The 18,479-nt window shown below is 42.9% G+C and overlaps 1 protein-coding gene across 1 annotated transcript in view; it reads right to left on the bottom strand.

The window, feature by feature from the left end:
- The window catches only part of STAP1 (signal transducing adaptor family member 1), a 28,771-nt gene that overhangs the window by 8,729 nt on the left and 1,563 nt on the right, over positions 1 to 18,479 (bottom strand). Inside the window, exons 2-5 of the mRNA XM_073340006.1 lie at positions 10,842 to 10,913; positions 7,112 to 7,225; positions 5,556 to 5,612; positions 770 to 942 (exon numbers count right to left, since the gene is read on the bottom strand). Of these exons, the coding sequence (XP_073196107.1) occupies positions 770 to 942; positions 5,556 to 5,612; positions 7,112 to 7,225; positions 10,842 to 10,913 (416 nt within the window). The remainder of the gene's footprint in view (positions 1 to 769; positions 943 to 5,555; positions 5,613 to 7,111; positions 7,226 to 10,841; positions 10,914 to 18,479) is intronic.

The raw sequence follows: 18,479 nt of genomic DNA, 5'->3' as shown, positions 1-18,479 counted from the left end.
AATAACACTCATTTAATTTCTCCACACCAGTCATGATTTTATAGACCTCTATCATACCCCCTTAGTCGTCTCTTTTCTAAGCTGAAAAGTCCCAGTTTTATAATCTCTCCTCAAATAGCAGCCATTCAATACCCCTAATAAATTTTGTTGCCCTTTTCTGAACCTTTTCCAATTCCAATATATCTTTTTTGAGATGGGGCAACCACATCTGCATGCAGTATTCAAGATGTGGGTGTACCATAAATTTATACTGCGGCAATAGGATACTTTCTGTCTTATTATCTATCCCTTTCTTAATGATTCCTAACATTCTGTGTGCTTTTTTGACTGCCACTGCACACTGTGTGGATGTTTTCAGAGAACTATCCACAATGACTCCAAGATCTCTTTCTTGAGTGGTAACAGCTAATTTAGACCCCATCATTTTACATGTCTAGTTGGGATTATGTTTTCAAATGTGCATTACTTTGCATTTATCAGCATTGAATTTCATCATCCATTTTGTTGCCCAGTCACCTAGTTTTGAGAGATCCTTTAATAGCTCTTCGCAGTCTGCCTGGGACTTAACTTTCTTGAGTAGTTTTGTATCATCTGAAAAATTTGCCACCTCACTGTTCACCCCTTTTTCCAGATCATTTATGAATATGTTGAATAGGTCTGGGCCCAGTATAGACCCCTGTATGCTTATATATAGGAAAATTAAAATGCTCTGAAAGAAAAGAGAAAATTCTGATCAGACTTGTATTGACATAGTTCAGTCTGAACTTACTCTGGCATAGTGTTCATTTCGTTAACGTAGTCTCCCTTGTTTGTCTGCTCCGTGCTCAAAGATGCACTGGGTGACTGTTCCATTGCAGTCCTCCTTTTCTTTTCTTTCTCTAGCACGTCATGCAGCTTAATAAGTTGTCCAGGTAGCAGTGATATACACGCTGGAACTGACAACTGAGAATTAACAAAAAATAAAGTTGTAAAAGAAATGGAATGGGGAGAATAACGTTGGTGGGTGTTAACAGTGGTGAATCCCAACACCACCACCACGCTCTACTAAAAGACAACTACAAAGCAGAAATCTTTTTTTAATGGCTGGATTTAGTAGATGAGCACTGGCTGGTAAATGGAACTGTCTTGTGTCCAAGTCTACCGTGGAATAAAAACTCCAAAGTGATTCTTAGCAAGTGTAGCTAGACGTTCGTAGCAGTGTTGGTGATGGTAATATAATATCTAGGCCTGTTTATTAGCCTGAGATAGAATTTTGGGTTTTGTTTGCCCGTTTGACTTTTGGTATTCTTATATCCTTACTAACATGTGAACAAAGGCACTGTGTGTTGCATCTGCCCACAGCCAGCTGGGGTTTATAGCAAAATGAGAAAAGATAAGGAATAGAGTTAAAGTGTTGCTGGGTAGTGTGGGAGTTTAATATATGAGCGTACACTTGAAGGCTGCCCAACTCCTCTCCCACGCCAAAGTCAAGCAACCAGGCGGGAGGGGTGAGGGAGTTGGGGGGAAGGTATAAGAAACATAAAAACTAAAGAAATGGTGACCCTGGCTGAAACACAATCTCACTCCCTACCCGTCCCATGGGGTACAAAAGAGGTGGTACTAAAGCCCCCAGACTCAAGACCCTCCACAATGGAATATGACCATAAATTGTAAGGGGTGGTACCAGGGGCGAGCACTACAGGTATAATTAACCCCACTAAAAAGGAGAAGGAGGAAACAGGCAAGCTCTACTGGTGTAAAGAGCTGCGATATGCTTGCTTGTTAACCCCATTAAACATTGCATTACCTGCGCTTTGGACTCTGGTCTTCTGCTTTCTGTCTGCGTGATAAGAACCAAGAGAGGGCAGGGGAGTCTTAACAAGCAAATGCAGCTGTGGCCTGACTTTCTGAAATGCTGAGCACCCACAACGCCATTGATTTCAATGGGAATTGTGGATACTTAGCCCTTCTGAAAATCAGTCAAATGGAGGGTGTCTACACTGTAATAAAAAACCCAGAGCACTGAGCCTCAGAGCCCAGGTCAATTGACTCGTGGTCACAGGACTGGGGCTGTGAGGCTAAAAACTGCAGTGTAGACATTCAGGCTTGGGCTGAAGCCTGGGCTCTGAGACCCTCCCGCCTCACGGGGTTCCTGAGCCCGGACTCCAGCCCAAATGTCTACACTGTTGTTTTGAGCCCCGTGAGCTCAAATCAGCTGGCCTGGGCCAGCCATAGCCATGCCATGGATATTTTATTGCAGTGTCGATGAACCCTTAATGGCTGGCCTACATATGAAATTTGCACATTTAACTAAAATCAAGTTTTAAATCAATTTAATTAAGGCAATGTAAACTCCCATGTGGACATAGTCAAATCACTTTACAACTGGCTTAAATCACTAACCAATCATTATCCACCAATTTGGTCTTTTAAGCAAAACTGATATAAGCCAATTGTGAACAGACAGAAATATGTCCACATAGGGGTTTGCACCATTTTAACTGAATTGATTTTAAAATTTATTTTAATTAAACTGGTGTAAATTTTGTGTTTAGATGTGGTTTAAGTCTCAGCCTGGGGCTGTGAAGAACAATCCCTGGTAAATTGGCTAGAACAAAGTGGTTTTCAACCTTTTTTCATTTGCAAAAAATAATAAATAAATAATTCTGAATGGAGGTAGAGACCCCTTTCGAAATATTAGACATAGTCTGAGGACCCCCAGGGGTCTGTTGAAAACCACTGGGTTGGAAGAAGGAAAGGGAGAAGGCTGTATACGTCAGGCTGTTGTAGTTAAGACATTTCAAACAGCTTATTTCAGGTCTTTTCTACCAGCCCGATAGCATTTGACAAGGTTTGTGTTCTGATCAAAGCAGAATCACGCTCCAGTGATTTGGTGTGAACACAATGGTAGATTATTTGCAAAGAAGCATCTTGTCCACAGAAAAACTGCAAGTGAAGCAGAAGTTATATTTAATAATGACAATTAAATAAAACTAAATGGAACAGCCCAGACTTTGTCACCAAGTGAAGAAACTTCAAATTAAGCCAAAAGAAACCACCCTTCTTGCAGCCTTTCTGAAGGTTCTTTTTACAAGAGACAGGCATTGCGGCTGTTTCAATTTTAAACTCTGAAGAGAACAGCACAAGAGATAATGCATGGGTTGTCCTGGACCCTGGGGAGAAACCACAGTCTGCCAACAGGTGTAAATCCCTTTTTGTGCAATATTGAACTATTGCATTTAAAAAAAATCTAGTATTTTACAAAAGGTGCATATGGCAAACACTGCAACTGCTCAAAATTGTAAAAAACGAACGCAAGCCCACAATCCTGCAAACAAATAGGCACATGCTTAATGTTATGGTAGCCTGAAACAAGGTGGTCCTCCCCCTCAGGCCTGGGGCCAGCCAGGTCTGTTCAATCAGCCCACCTGTGCCATAATTAGCTGCATCTTAGTGAGAGAGGGCAGGACTAATGGAATCAGGTGACAGCCTGTTAAGCACCCATGCTCATACTAGGTCTGAGAAGGCTCACTTTGCAGTAGGAACTACAGAAAGTGATAGTCTCCTGCAGAAGGGCCTGAAGAGGTGAAGAGATTTTGAGAAAAGAGTCTGGTCTCTATTCCAAAGCCTTAGCATGGGTTGTCCTGGACCCTGGGGAGAAACCACAGTCTGCCAACAGGTGTAAATCCCTTTTTGTGCAATATTGAACTATTGCATTTAAAAAAAATCTAGTATTTTACAAAAGGTGCATATGGCAAACACTGCAACTGCTCAAAATTGTAAAAAACGAACGCAAGCCCACAATCCTGCAAACAAATAGGCACATGCTTAATGTTATGGTAGCCTGAAACAAGGTGGTCCTCCCCCTCAGGCCTGGGGCCAGCCAGGTCTGTTCAATCAGCCCACCTGTGCCATAATTAGCTGCATCTTAGTGAGAGAGGGCAGGACTAATGGAATCAGGTGACAGCCTGTTAAGCACCCATGCTTAGAAGAGGCTGGGAACTGAGCCTGGAGGGTGGGCTGAAGAGGAGCCTAACTCTTGTAGGACTTTCCTTACCCTGGAAGGGGGTCTGAATTAGATGCAATATAGCTGAGGGCAAAGTTGTGGACAAAAACAGGCCGTTGTAGGGCCCAAGAAGCATCTAGGGGGTGCTAGATGCAAAGACTCCTGCAATGCCATGCCCTGATGCTAGGGGTCGTGCAGTGAATGAAACACCCATAACCCTGTAAGTAATGTTAAAAGTTAAGCTTGTGCCTAAAATGTTGGCAGGATCAGTGCCTTAGGGAGCCTAGCTTTACCTCACAGCAGGCTCCCAGTTCCACAGCTGTCGGGGGTCCATTTCCAAGACAAGCATATGGACTGAGGCCTGGGATCTCTCTCTAACCCAGTACAACAGCATGGGTGTATCTAAGGAAGGTAGACTGAGGTCTTTGCTGTTAAGAAAGCCCCTGCGTATGGCATAACCGGTTACACTGGCTCAGTTTGAATCATGTGACTAGTGAGATGGCAAGACTCTGCACCAGTAGGAGCCAGTCTGTCACATATAGGACATTTGACCAACTCTGTCCCTTATGGATGAGTAATCTTTTGGCACACAGCTGTGAGTAACTGAATAACCTTTGAACAAAGGAAATTCTGTTAGCCAGGAAAGAAGCGGCTGTGATGCAATACTGGCATAGAGAACTCTGTGACCAATGTATGCTGGGCTAAGATATATATAAAAACCAAAGCCTTCTTCAGCTAATGCAAGGTGTTATAGGATACTTAACATAAGTGAACAGGATTATAGAATTCAGGTCAAGTAATTGCTAGAAATGTGTGTGATATATTTATATATAAACATATGCAGTGTTCTAATTTCTAATTGTGTGCTTAATGCATATTAATATGTTGATGTGATTAATTATATCTATGAATTATTCATACTGCATTAATATTAAGCACACTATCAATGTAACTTTGTGTATAATATACAAAATCACACACATTTGTAGTGATTATTGGCCAGAATTCTATAATCCTGATCATTTATGTTAAGTATCCTATAACACCTTGTGTTAGCTGAAGTAGGCTTTGGCTTAAGTAGAGGGGTGTTGTACCATGGGACAAGCCTAGGAGGTGCCTTTATGACCTTGGCAGTGGTAACGCATTTCTTCAGAACAAAGAGATAAGAGGTACACCTGGTACCATTAAAAACAAGGTGGAAAGATGACTGGCTAAATATAGCCTCAGCTGAGGCATGTGGTACCTTTTTACATGTGAACAGGCAGGAGAGCCTTGGGGTATAACTTTGGAAGCACACCTCCTGTGTAAGGTGAACTTAATATGGCATGAGATCATAGAATATCAGGGTTGGAAGGGACCTCAGGAGGTCATCTTCAGGAGATGGCTTCTGAAAACTGGTATTGTATTGAGCTGTTTCTCCCCTGTGCTATACGATTGACTTTTCTGCAATAAACAAGGCTGATACTGGTTATTTGGTCTCGAGTATATTTCATACAAACCAACATGTGATCAAGCAATTGAAGATACAATTTACCATCTGCTAAGAACCAGCACTAAAGAGCTTCCCTACCTGTGTGACTGTGAAGATAAAGCCTTTCCATTCCTCCCCACTGTCATAGTCCTCGACCTGAGAGAATAAAAAGTAGAAACCTAAGAGTGACTCCAAAACCAAGTATTTCCTGGTCTCTGCTGTGTGTGTCCCTCTCACAGTCCCCTCTGAGTCTGCATTTTTAAGTTGACTTAAAAAGGAAACCAGCTGGAATTTGTCAGGTTTCCTCACTGTCACCTCTTATCTACCGCCTTTTTGTGCTGAGTGTTCAATCTGTACTCTGACTAGGGTGACCATATTTCCCAAAGGGAAAACAGGACACCACGCAGCACTGGCCCAAGCCCTGCCTGCCCCCCTGGACAGGGCTTAAAGGAACTGTCCAGGCCAAAACGGGACATATGGTCACCTAACTCTGACCTCCTCTGGCAGCTCCCCTTCTGATTTAATGCACACGATGCCATAGTGACTACCTACCTTGAGACTGAAGACAGGTACAATCCCTCTGTATGACACCCTCAAACCTCTTCTCACATAATGTGGAGGGGGTGATAGGCTATGGAAAACTGATTCCCTTTGCCCAATACTTAGCAGGGGTGGAGGGTGAGAGCAGGCGCTCTAGAGAGAGGCAAAGGGACCAGTACCTCATCACTACACATCTGCCTCTCAGCGTGTATGGGACGGGGCACAGTAGGGGATGAAGACCCCCATGTAACTATTTTGGAGGGGGGAAGAGAGTAGAATTCCCCCTCATGTACTCCGTGCCCCACATTCATCTTCACCACTCCCTCTTGCTTTTTTATCCCATCTTTCCTATTCTTCCTCTCCTCGTCCCATACCTCCTCACCCTCACTGTATGTGAGAGAGAAGGGAAGTGGAAGTGAGCACTGCACCAGAGGCAGACCTGGGTTCCCTAACTGGCCCTGCCACCAACTTGGTGTGTGACCTTGAGCAAGTCACTTCTTAGCTCTGCGCCTCTGTTTCATCTGACATCCTGACTGTCTTGCCTAGCTAGACTGTAAGCTCTTCAGGGCAGGGAGGTTCTCTCTAAGTATGTACAATGCCTAGCACAATGGGGTGCCACTCTTGCTTGGAGTGCTATGGAATGCATATAAGTGAAAGAGATGACATGGGAGGAAGAGAAGGTAGAAACAGGCAGAAGTTGAGCCCTGACACAGAAGGAGCGGGGGGAGGAGAAGGAGGAGCCCCCTTGCTTCAGCAGGGAGCAACAATGACTGCATGTGCAAAGGAAGCCCTGAAACTGCCTCCCAGGGCTGGAAAGAGGGGAGTGCCATGGTCCCAGAAGATGGAGAAGCCCTGGAGACCCCTCCCCAGGCCAGGAGTGGCAGTGTTCTCTTCCAGAGGTTCCACTGTGTGTGCATTTGTTATTTAATGCACACACAGTGGATTAAATGATTCCAAAATGCCCCTTCCCACCCCCAAAAGGCTGTGGGTATCATGCACCAAGCTTTGAAAAATAACAGCCCTGCCACTGCTTTTTGCTATGTTATGGGTATCAAGAACAGCTTGGGTCAAACACGGCAAATGTGCATAAGTCATGCCTTACTGGGTTCACTCACCTTCAGCTCCACTTCCTCATTTCTCAGCATCAGGATGAACTGTGCACCGCACTTTTCATCTGGATAAACGTTCACTACTGATGTCAAATTCGTCAGCTCTAGTTTCTCTAAATACTGAGAAAGGAAAGAAAGATGGGCATGCATTAGAGCACATCTAAACAAGTCAGCTGTTCCCAGCAGACGCTAACTGAAACAAGAAAACACCAAGGTTTTCTTAAATTTCAGATTGGTGCCATTAACATACATGGCAATACACAGTCCTTTATTTCTTCTTTGAGAAGCTGTTTTCAGCCACAATATACATTTTTGGGCAAACTTCTCACCACTCTTCAGTGTGGGTGTGCAGCACGGATCCCAGAATTCAACAACATTCCCAGACCGATTACAAATTATGCTAGATTCAGCTCTGGTTTACACTGATGTGTCCCATGTGGAGATACATAGTTATTTTATTGATTCACCCTGGCAGCCAAATATGGTGGGTCCCATTAGCTGCAATAGAGGAGCTTAAAAAGTTGCGTCTCTCTGAGGCAAGAGATAACTAGATGGTGAGACGGAGGTTGTCCTGCATGGAGAAACTCTAGGAAGAGCCCACTCAGCATCGAGGGCAGGGTAAAATATATGGGCCCTATCGTGCCAATAAACACACAACGTGACTAAATGTTATTTATTGGCAGGATAGGGCCCTTTCATGGGGTGGCTTGCCCCTTTACCCACTGTACCCATGACAGGTATCTTTAAGGAGAATGAGCCCAGCTCACCTGTAAGCAGTCAACTCCTTAGGTGGCTGGTTGGTGGGTAATGAGCACCTGCCTCTGATTAAAAGGCAACCAGATGTCATTTATGGAAGACTACTCCTAAGAAGAGGAGTTCCCAGGGAAAGGAAATAGCTCCTCACAGGCTGAGCTCCCTACAGCCATGTGCCCTCGGGAGAAGAGTTGCAGTTAGCAGGAAAGCCATGGCTCCAGGGAAAAAATCAAGGTTGAGAGTTAGCAAAGGGCTTGGCTGTGGGATTGATAAACTCAGAAGTCGTCTGTCTCCTGGCTGACAAGCCTGGGTGTAGTTCAGTCATGCATTCCCACTAGTAAATCAGACCCTTGGTTATGGGGATGCTCTGTGACATGTTAAAGCCACTCAGGGAAATCGAGGAAGGGTGCACCTCCACTCCTGGACCTGGCAGCAAGAGGTGCATATGGATGGCACATACATACTGTTGATAGGCTCATAAACTTTAGTTTGAGCTCCCCCCATCTGTGCTCTCCCTTCCCAGGCTGCCCCTTCTCCAGGGGGCGTCTGTTGTGGACATCTGACTGCTCTGAGGCCACTTCACTGTGGCTACTTTATACTGACATGGAGTGGTAAAACTCTTCTCTCTACCCTAAGGTTCCCCCAAGCAAGCCACTGGCAAGAGCATTAGAGCTACAACTGAAAAACAAATAACAAATGTTAAAAGCTGGGAAATGCAGCTTTAAAGTGACACTTCTTACACAAAACACCCACACAACTTTTTAGCTTCGAGCCCTGTAGACTAACAACAGGAGTTACAGTACTTCACTAAATGTTCCCTCTGGAAGTTCTCTTGTTATGGTTGGTTTCAGAGTAACAGCCGTGTTAGTCTGTATTCGCAAAAAGAAAAGGAGGACTTGTGGCACCTTAGAGACTAACTAATTTATTTGAGCATAAGCTTTTGTGAGCTACTGCTCACTTCATCGGATGCATACTGTGGAAAGTACAGAAGATCTTTTTATACACACAAACCATGAAGAGTGGGGTGGGGGGAGAGAAAACCTTTTGTAGTAGTAAACACCCATTTTTTCACCATTTGTGTGTATAAAAAGATTTTCTGTACTTTCCACAGTATGCATCCGATGAAGTGAGCTGTAGCTCACGAAAGCTTATGCTCAAATAAATTGGTTAGTCTCTAAGATGCCACAAGTACTCCTTTTCTTCTTGTTATGGTTGACTTTTGGGTGAGTAGGAGGTGTCTGTGACTATGCATGGATCTGTTGGAGAAAAAAATAAGGGAGAAAACATCTTTCTCCCATCACAAGTCCATCTCAGTATGTACATCCTGTGATGGGGAACATTTTGGGGATGTTACTTGAGTTCTGTGGAAATGTACAGTAAAAGTATGTTAATTCTTTAGGGTAATTACCTGGGAATTGCTCATGTGAGCATCTTGCTCAGTTACCTTCTGATTTCAATTGAACAGCACTTACAGCTCCATTCATTGAACAGAGTTGTTGCTAATATAACTGAAGTAGTTTCACTGAGCAAAGGCACCGACTTCCACTGGTGCCAGAAGGTGCTCGCTCCCCGTCTGCCCCCAGCCCCACCATGACTCCACCCCTGCCTCACCCCCTCCCATGCGTGCCCTGCCCCCATTCCAACCCCTTCCCCAAATCTCCGCCCCGGCTCCACCTCTTCCCCAAATGTGCCGCATTCCCGCTCCTCCCCCCTCCCTTCTGGAGCTTGTTACGCCATGAAACAGCTGTTTTGCGGCAGCATGCGCTCGGAGGTAGGGGGAGAGGCGGGGATGTGGCGCGCTCAGGGGAGGAGGCGGAGGTGAGGTGGGGCAAGGAGGGGAGTTTGGCTGCCGGTGGGAGCAGAGCACCCACTAATTTTTCCCTGCAGGTGCTCCACCCCTGAGCACCCACGGAGTTGGCTCCTATGTCACTGAGCAACATGGATTGGAGTTTTTGGTTTAAGAATCATGTTATAAACCATGCTATAAAGACTGCCTAAAGCAACAGTGCTGATATGTTCTTCATTTGCACAAGTGTAACCAAGAATAAACCCAGTGAAGTCAATGGACCCTCAACAGGGTATATCGTATGTGAGAGAAGAACTGGATCTCTTATCTATAAAATGGTATCAGAAAAATATCCCTGCCACACTGCTCTGAGAAGCTGTACATAAACAACATGTGGTTGTTGTGAGCAGAGTTTCAACCACAGTTCAAATGAGACAGACTATGTCCACATGGGATATGAAAGAACTTTTGCTTTGTTCATTTCTGAGGTGCAGAAAGGCAGAAGCTCTGTGTTGGAGCAGTTTATTGGACAGACTGGTTTAAGTACCCATATGCAAGATGCAGAAGATGTGCATATTATAACTATACCGCACCTTTCAACCTGACTGGTCTCCAAACAATTAAAAAAGTGTATACACACATACAGCAGCTGCTTCTGAGGTAAAACATGAGGGAGGGAAAGTCTCAGTCAAGGACTGAGCAACCTCCCTGCTCTCATAAGTGTCATGTGCAACATGTTCGTGAATGACCCTGTATAGTAAATGGGCAGGAGTTAATGGGTGATCAGGATATTTTGAACTAAGGTTTGTAAAGCACATTGAAGATCTAAAGAGCTGCATATGTGCCAAGCAAAAGGCTAAAATCATTGAGTTAATATCAAAATGTTGTGTTGCTTGCAGTGTGCTCCCCACTAGCCATTGGTTCTCATCTCAAAAGTGAATATATAGAATAGCCTGAATGACTAAGAATCTTCCTTTTGTTAGGAGTAGACACACACTATTTTTATTATTTGTATCACTTTCTACACTGTAACTCAGGCTCTCTGTTGCAGTGCTTGATACATGTTCCATGGGCTTCAAAGATGCGAGAACAGGGATGGGAGAGACACTTGCAGTAAATGAGTATATACTCACTTGGTGAAAATGGCTACTAAAAATAATCATATATACATACACACAAGCATGTTGCACTACTCACGGTTGGGGTTTTCTTATCACTATAAAAGAAAAGTGTAATCCCTCTGAGTTCTGTCCAGTACTGTTCAAAATCCTGTTGGAAAAGGGCAAGAGTCAGTTTACCTGGAAAATCTTTTTAGCCCCCAAAGAAAAGTGAATTAAATATGGATAAGAAAAGTACCATAACCCAAGTGGGTTTATTTCAGTGCTTTATAGTTTGGTAAAGGTCAAAGACCTTCTGTTTTATAACTTCCAGCAAATGAAACAATTTGTAAAATTATTTCATTCCAGGTCAGAAGTTCCGATATATAGACTTGGGGGCTGATTCATTACTTTGCTACTCCAGTTTATGCCAGTGTAACTCTGTTGGCTTCACTGGATTTATTTAAGTTTAAAACTAGAGTAGCATCGTAGTGATCCACATTCAATATCTTGGTTATGGTAACTGACCAAGTATTGGTATCAGTATGGATTATCAATAGCACTGACAATATCTCAGTACTGATGACCAAGTAGTTTACATTTTTTGACATTTTTGCCCCTCATTTAAAACGTGAACTCCAGCCTGGGGGAGAGAACTGTTTAATAGCTTTTATTTTTCATATTGCTCTCCCTAAGTTGCATAAAAAGCAGACTCCGTACTGAAAACAGATGAAAAGGGGGGCTGGAATTTGTATTAATTCAGACTATAATGACTGTGAACTAGGGTGGGAAACGGGATTTGGGTCATCTAGGGCAAACAGCAAACTAGACAAAATGCAGACTTTCCTCTCACCCCTGTCATCAGTCAGTTTGTTTTAATTATTTAAAGTAGTTAGGGATCAGGACAAAACCAGTCACTTATTGTTCATCAGAGATACTTTCTTTGAACACCTCTTTATTTATTCCATGATTTCTACTATAAAACTGGAATCCTTACATCTTCCTCTGTTGACTGGGAGTGTATGATTACTACTTTTCCCCTCAAATCCATCAGCTAATTTCTGTTAAAGCTTTAGGTAGTGAATATCTGTCTAGACACCTTCTGAACACACGCATGGGCCAAGATTAAAAAAAAAAGTGTGTGTAAAGTTAGGCAGGCTATTAAGTCCATTTCTCGATGTGACGGGTTACCCCCCACTCCGGAGTGCCACCTGATGTCCTGGGGTACCACTGAGCCCGCCTGTTCCAGCAACTGAGCTACCTTACCCTGTCCTGCTAAGCCAGGCCCTCAAGCCTCCTCTAGCACACACACAGGTAGGGACACACCCAGCTGCAGAAAGACACGGACACTGAAATCAGTACTGCATGGGAAAGCTTTCGGCTAAGGAATTGCCCAGTACTCAAGTGCATGCCCACTCTGGAGAGTAGACCCAAAATTGTATTGTCTTGCACAGAGAACTGTACAGTGTAACCTAACTGAAATTTGCCTTCTCCCTCAATACGGAGAGAGATATGCACAGCTTTTTGCACCCACCCCCCCTTCCTGTGTTGTGAATTACACAAACTGGGTTTAAAACAAAAACAAGTTCATTACATACAAGAGATATATTTTTAATTATAAGGGATAGCCAACAGATCAAATCAGATTACCTTAGTAAATAACCCCCCCCCCCCCCGCCGCAAACTGAGTTTAACACACTAGCTAGGTAGGATATAAATCAGCAAATTCTCAACCCTGAGTGATAAATAGGCTGGCAGATTCTTAAGGCACAAGCTGCTTTGGCTTTCTCAGGTTTTCATACACAGGCTAAAGATCCTTTTAGCCTGGGACTATCACTTCCCACAGTTCAGTCCTTGCCCCTCAGGTGTTGGAGAGTGAGAACCCCTTTGATGTCATTGTCCCCCTTTTTATATCTTCTCACTCGCTGGAAAGCTCTTTTGCTGTGACCTAGGTCAAACAGTTCCCATTGCGTAGTGATACCTCTGAGATGTTTCTATTGTACACAGTTCCTGGGGTAATCCTTGTGCTTGTGTGCATTTCCTCAATAAGCCATTCACATTGTTTGGCCCTTTTACTGTCGTACCTGGCAGGCTGCTTGTGGGTGTTTTCAACCTCACAACATGTTTCAGTAACACATAGCCAAACTTTATAACTTCACATACAACGATAGCACATGCAATCCAATGAGATATTAATGTCTAGCAGAGCGAGCCTTTCAGAATACCTCAGAAGACATACTTTGTACAAAACTCATCCTAATTACATGACAGTGGTGAATATTGGGGTGTCACACTAGGTACCTAACTAAGTGGGGTCTGATTTTTTTTTTTCAAAAGTGCTGATCACCCAGAAGCAATCATGTGGAATCCCCATCATTAGAGGTTTTTAAAAACAGGTTGGATAAACACCTGTCAGGGACGATCTAGGTTTACTTGGTCCTGCCACAGCACAAGGGGCTGGACTTGATCTACACATCCTGCCATTGTTCCTCTGAACAATCTAGTCCCACAAAGATTAATATTAACTGTACTGGTTTGTTTGTTCACCAATATCTCCCTCTAACGTAAAGCTAGATTGTTACGCTCACAGTGACACTTTATCTACTTCTCCTTTCAATGATGATAGACTATCGATTTGCAACCAGCTATTACCTTATTGTTGTAAATCTTCCCTGTAATGAACATGCTAGTTAGTGATGGGAAAGGCTGTAAGACAATCGCAATTAAACACTCTGCTCTCTTGTCTGAGGATGCATGAGAAGCATATATTGTGGGCAAAGCCTTTCATTTTGGGATTTTATTTGTTTAAAATTGCCCAAGTATTTATCAGTGTTCATTACAAAAATTAAAAAATAAGTGAAAATCAGTGCATAAAATTAACGTAATAGTTTTCTGGGTAAATACGAGGATGGTTAATACTGAGAGGCAGGAGGACAGAAAAAAGCAACAAAGAGAAAAGGAAGAGTATTGAATGTAAAAGCAGCTTCAGGCTGTGGTGTATTTCATGAACTCTACATTAACAGTATGTATACATGTACCCATGCGTGTACAATGTATCTCTTCCACTACCTTGCCTTACTTTAACAGACAACCTTATATTTACACTGAGACTAATTTATTATTAACCTAGACACATCCACCTGTTTGTCACATACTTGAGTGCTCCAAAATTTAGGTGAAAATCAGTAAAACCTTTTGTAAAACCTGGGGATTTTTTGATAAAAGTTGGTTTAAAAAGAAAAACAAAAAAGAAGGGCCTTACTTATGGACTAGTAAATGAAGATAGCAAAACTGTAAAATGCACTTTTGAAAAAGTACTATTTTGGCAAAAAAGTGAGCGTTTCTCACACAAGGGTAAAAACTGCACATCTGCTAGGCCTGACAAACTAAGGCATGCAGGATATTTCCCCCCAAACCTCTACCTGGTGATCTCTCCCCCATAGACTTCAGTCTCATAATAATTCTTTTCAGTTCTCCAGAACCACTTGTGGACTAGGGTGGTTCTCCCCTCAGCATCCTTGTAAGCCCTGAACTGTCTAGAATGGGGTTATGCTCTCTGGACTGACGGCCTTCTTCCAGCTTCAGCCCCAAAAGAACTAACGAAGGCTGCTAGGCCCCGTCCTTGGTTAGTAATTTTGGCCAAGAACAGAGAAGTGCAGGACGACAGGCGAAGTTTCACCTTTTGTTGTCATGAATGAGTGATACTTTGCTTGACTGAAAATGCACTAGCTGACTGGAGGAATTCCTGCTATCTGCTTACTGGGAAAAGCTGGTAAAGACATTGCTCTGCATGGCTATATAGGGTGCAAGGCACCCTCTCATGCTCCTCCTGTATGGCAGGGAAGCAGCATCCCAGGGACTAACTCCGTCCCTCCCCCAATGCTGGCTGATAAACTGAGGGACGTACACTGCACCAAGCATGGACCTGATACACGGTATGTTCCTCTCCAGCCCCATTGCAAAGGAGACCCAATCTTGATCTGCTTCTCAAAGCACGAAAGGCAGCCCAACCTGGTGCTGCCTTATACAATGACCTTGTGGCAAAGCTACAATTTAGACCAATGAAATTGGCAACATTTCACGAGAAGAATATTTACTTTTGAAAATGAGTACTCAGGTGACTGACCCTCTCACACAGCTATAGTTGTCAGGCTCCCCACTTTGGATAACGTGTAAAAGAAGAGGGATCTGATTCTCCACATGCCACTGTAGCTCCACTGAAGTCAGTGAATTCCCCCCCACACACACACACAAGAATGAGCTGACACAAGGGCTATACACCAATTTAGTCTCTCATAACCCCCTGTTCTGAAGGCTTAAGAAGTGCATAGTTTTTATACAGACACTCTGCATAGGCATGAATTTCACCTTAATAAGAATGAGCAAAACCAGTCACTCTGCAAGCTCTATGCATTCAGGAATGTCTTTGGGTCACGGGTAAACAAACTCAACACTGCCTATAAATAAGGTGCACAGACTTGGTCACCTTTATTCCAACTAAAATTAATAGAATTGTGAACCCGTGCTGCCTTCTCAGCATAGCACCTGCTCTGTAACAGGCTGTCCAGAACTGCCATTTCAATTGCATGTAATGCTAGTTTTCCCTTTTCCGATTTGTTGTGTGATAATGCTGTGGCCCGAGGAATAATGGCCACGTTCTACTCAAGGCGTTATTGCATTTCAGAGGTGGGTGATGTGATTCCTATTTGTAAAATGCTTGGGGATTAAGAGCAGAGGCATTATATAAATGCACATTTATTACTATTAAAGCTATCAAGTTGCAGTGGGGGAGGTTTAGATTGGATATTAGGAAAAACTTTTTCACTAAGAGGGTGGTGAAACACTGGAATGCGTTACCTAGGGAGGTGGTAGAATCTCCTTCCTTAGAGGTTTTTAAGGTCAGGCTTGACAAAGCCCTGGCTGGGATGATTTAACTGGGAATTGGTCCTGCTTTGAGCAGGGGGTTGGACTAGATGACCTTCTGGGGTCCCTTCCAACCCTGATATTCTATGATTCTATGAAAGCTATTGGGGGGAAAGTGTTACTAAACATGGCTATTTCCATCATGCTAGATAAAATAAAGAAATGTTTTAGAATAAGTCTGATTGCTGCTAGCTATTTGAATAGCAAGAGTAGTAGTTTATTTGGGGTTTCTTGGTGTTTCAGTTTACTGTGCGACCTATTACTATGGATGTGAATCACTCTGCTATTTTTGTCTTTCAACGGAGTCCATCCTTAGTAGCATGTAACTCCTGTGTGCTCTCCGGCTTCATCTATACTGCAGTTTCCTCCATGTTATGAAACTTTTCGTGAATGAATTTTTAATTTAAATAATTCTGGTGGCTCGTGCCTCAATTTTTAAATAGGTATTTTTAAAAAAATTATCTTTAAAAAGTAGCTTTGGCAAAATTATGTTCTGTTCATGCCAGCTAGCATACCAGTGTCAACAGAAGTCATTCTTTAGACATGGATATAAACTGTAGGCAGATGGGGGATCCTTATTTCTCTAACTGATTTTCATGGCTCTGCCAATTATGACATCAACATTGGCATTTATCTGGAGCTGAAAGAAAGAAGAGCAGGGAGAGACAGGCAAGGTTGCCTTTAAGGACCCGATTCTGCAAAAAGAACTGTGCAAGTTGACTTTTTGGTTGTGCAGAGCCCTATAGAAATCAATGGGGAATTCACATGGGCACAGAGATCTGCTCATGCGGTTCTCTTTATCACATTCAAATAGACTTTGAAGGGCAAGTAATGAATGTGCATTATCTAATTTGTTTATTATAAATAGGCCCTGACCGAGAACCATAGATCCAAGCCACATACTGTCTTTAGGGAAATCTGACTCCAGATCCAACTACAAACTTCACAGCTTGGTTCCGGCTCTACTTTTTATTCATAGCAGATACACATTTGAGCTGATCCCTCAAACACAGAGTTCCTGGCGCTCTGCTTGATCGTAAAAGATTGCATGTTGAAGTTTGGAAGAGCGATGTCCTGTCCTGGTCTTCCTAGCAATGTTTTCCCCTCCTCAGTCGGTTATATTGCGTACTGTGTGCCAGTGGGTCATTTTCTTCTGTGCCTACAGCTGGCTGTCTTTCAGTATGTGAAGTTTTGGAGACTATTTCAGGATGAAAGGTCCTACATAAATGTTATATTATTTTATAGTATGCTCCATATACAAGCATACATTGTTAATGATGGGTCATATCTCAGATTGAAGTTTTTATTTTTCTAATCACTGGTCCAAGATGAGAGCTTCAGTCATGTATTGGTCCTCAAACGCCAAGATTTTCAAAGATGAGAGTCTAAAAGTTAGGCTCCTAAACTCATATTTAGGCCTAACTAAGTGACCTGATTTTCAGAGGAGCTGAGCAATGCCATCTCCCCTGGACTGCAACAGCTGACACCGTTTATAATATTTCTAGCCATGATGGTTTCTGAGGTATTGCACCTTAAATGTAATGCTGATCCCTTAGTGTAGCCGTGGGGTTTTTGCATTAGTCTAGGACCATTTTTAATAACCTCAGTACACATTTGGTCAGTGGCTTAGTTTATTTTTATTTTATCCCTTTCACTGCTACACATATTAGGTTTCACATACTATCAGCAATCCCCACTATGTTTATCAGCAACGCATACCCCTAGGGGAGCTTGGGGAGACCTGCTACAGTTTTAAACCCTGCTGAAACAACATTCTAGGGAAAGGTTTCAGAGTGGTAGCCGTGTTAGTCTGTATCAGCAAAAAGAATGAGGAGTTCTTGTGGCACCTTAGAGACTAACAAATTTATTTGGGCATAAGCTTTCATGGGATAAAACCCACTTCATCAGATGCATGCAGTGGAAAGTACAGTAGGAAGATATATACATACAGAGAACATGAAAAAAATGGGTGTTGCCATACCAACTCTAATGAGACGAATCAATTAAGGTGGGCTATTATCAGCAGGAGGAAAAAAAACATTTGTAGTGATAATTAGGATGGCCCATTTCAAACAGTTGACAAGAAGGTGTGAGTAACAGTAGGGGAAAAGTTTCAGAGTAGCAGCCGTGTTAGTCTGTATCCGTAAAAAGAAGAGCAGTACTTCTGGCACGTTAGAGACTAACCAATTTATTAGCGCATAAGCTTTCGTGAGCTACAGCTCACTTCATCAGATGCATGGGGGCAATTAGATGGAGTGTAATGGGTAATTAGATGGAGTGTAAACCTCTGCAAAAGCCAACCTTTTGGTAATATCTATTGTTATACCCCTGCTCCTGGACACTTTTGACCTAACCTTGATAGCAGTCCCTCCATTTATTAAAATTTCATAAGGAAATGCAGTTCTGTAACAGACCACTCCCATTCCTGAAATTAATAGTCTCAATACAATCTTCCATGGCCTTTTCTGATGCCCAAGAAAATCCTATTGCAGTGCTGAAAAATTATCAGTTACATGTATGATTCACAGATACTAAGGTCAGAAGGGACCATTATGATCATCTAGTCCGACCTCCTGCACAACGCAGGCCACAGAATCTCATCCACCCACTCCTGCGAAAAACCTCTCAGTGATCTTGGTGTTGTGCAGTGAACTGCCAGTATGTGAGCTAGTGACTCTGGAGAGAGTGGCTTTTAAAAGATTCCACATATGGGAGAAATTGAAAAATATCTGCTGTTTATTTCTGGACTGTTACGCAGCATAATGAAACTTCAACCAATCTTCCATGTTGGAATACATCATTAATAGTGATGTTC

This window comes from Lepidochelys kempii, chromosome 4 (genome assembly GCF_965140265.1).
Source record: "Lepidochelys kempii isolate rLepKem1 chromosome 4, rLepKem1.hap2, whole genome shotgun sequence".
NCBI classification, from domain to species: Eukaryota; Metazoa; Chordata; order Testudines; family Cheloniidae; genus Lepidochelys; species Lepidochelys kempii.
This window is presented reverse-complemented; position numbering and strand designations above follow the sequence as displayed.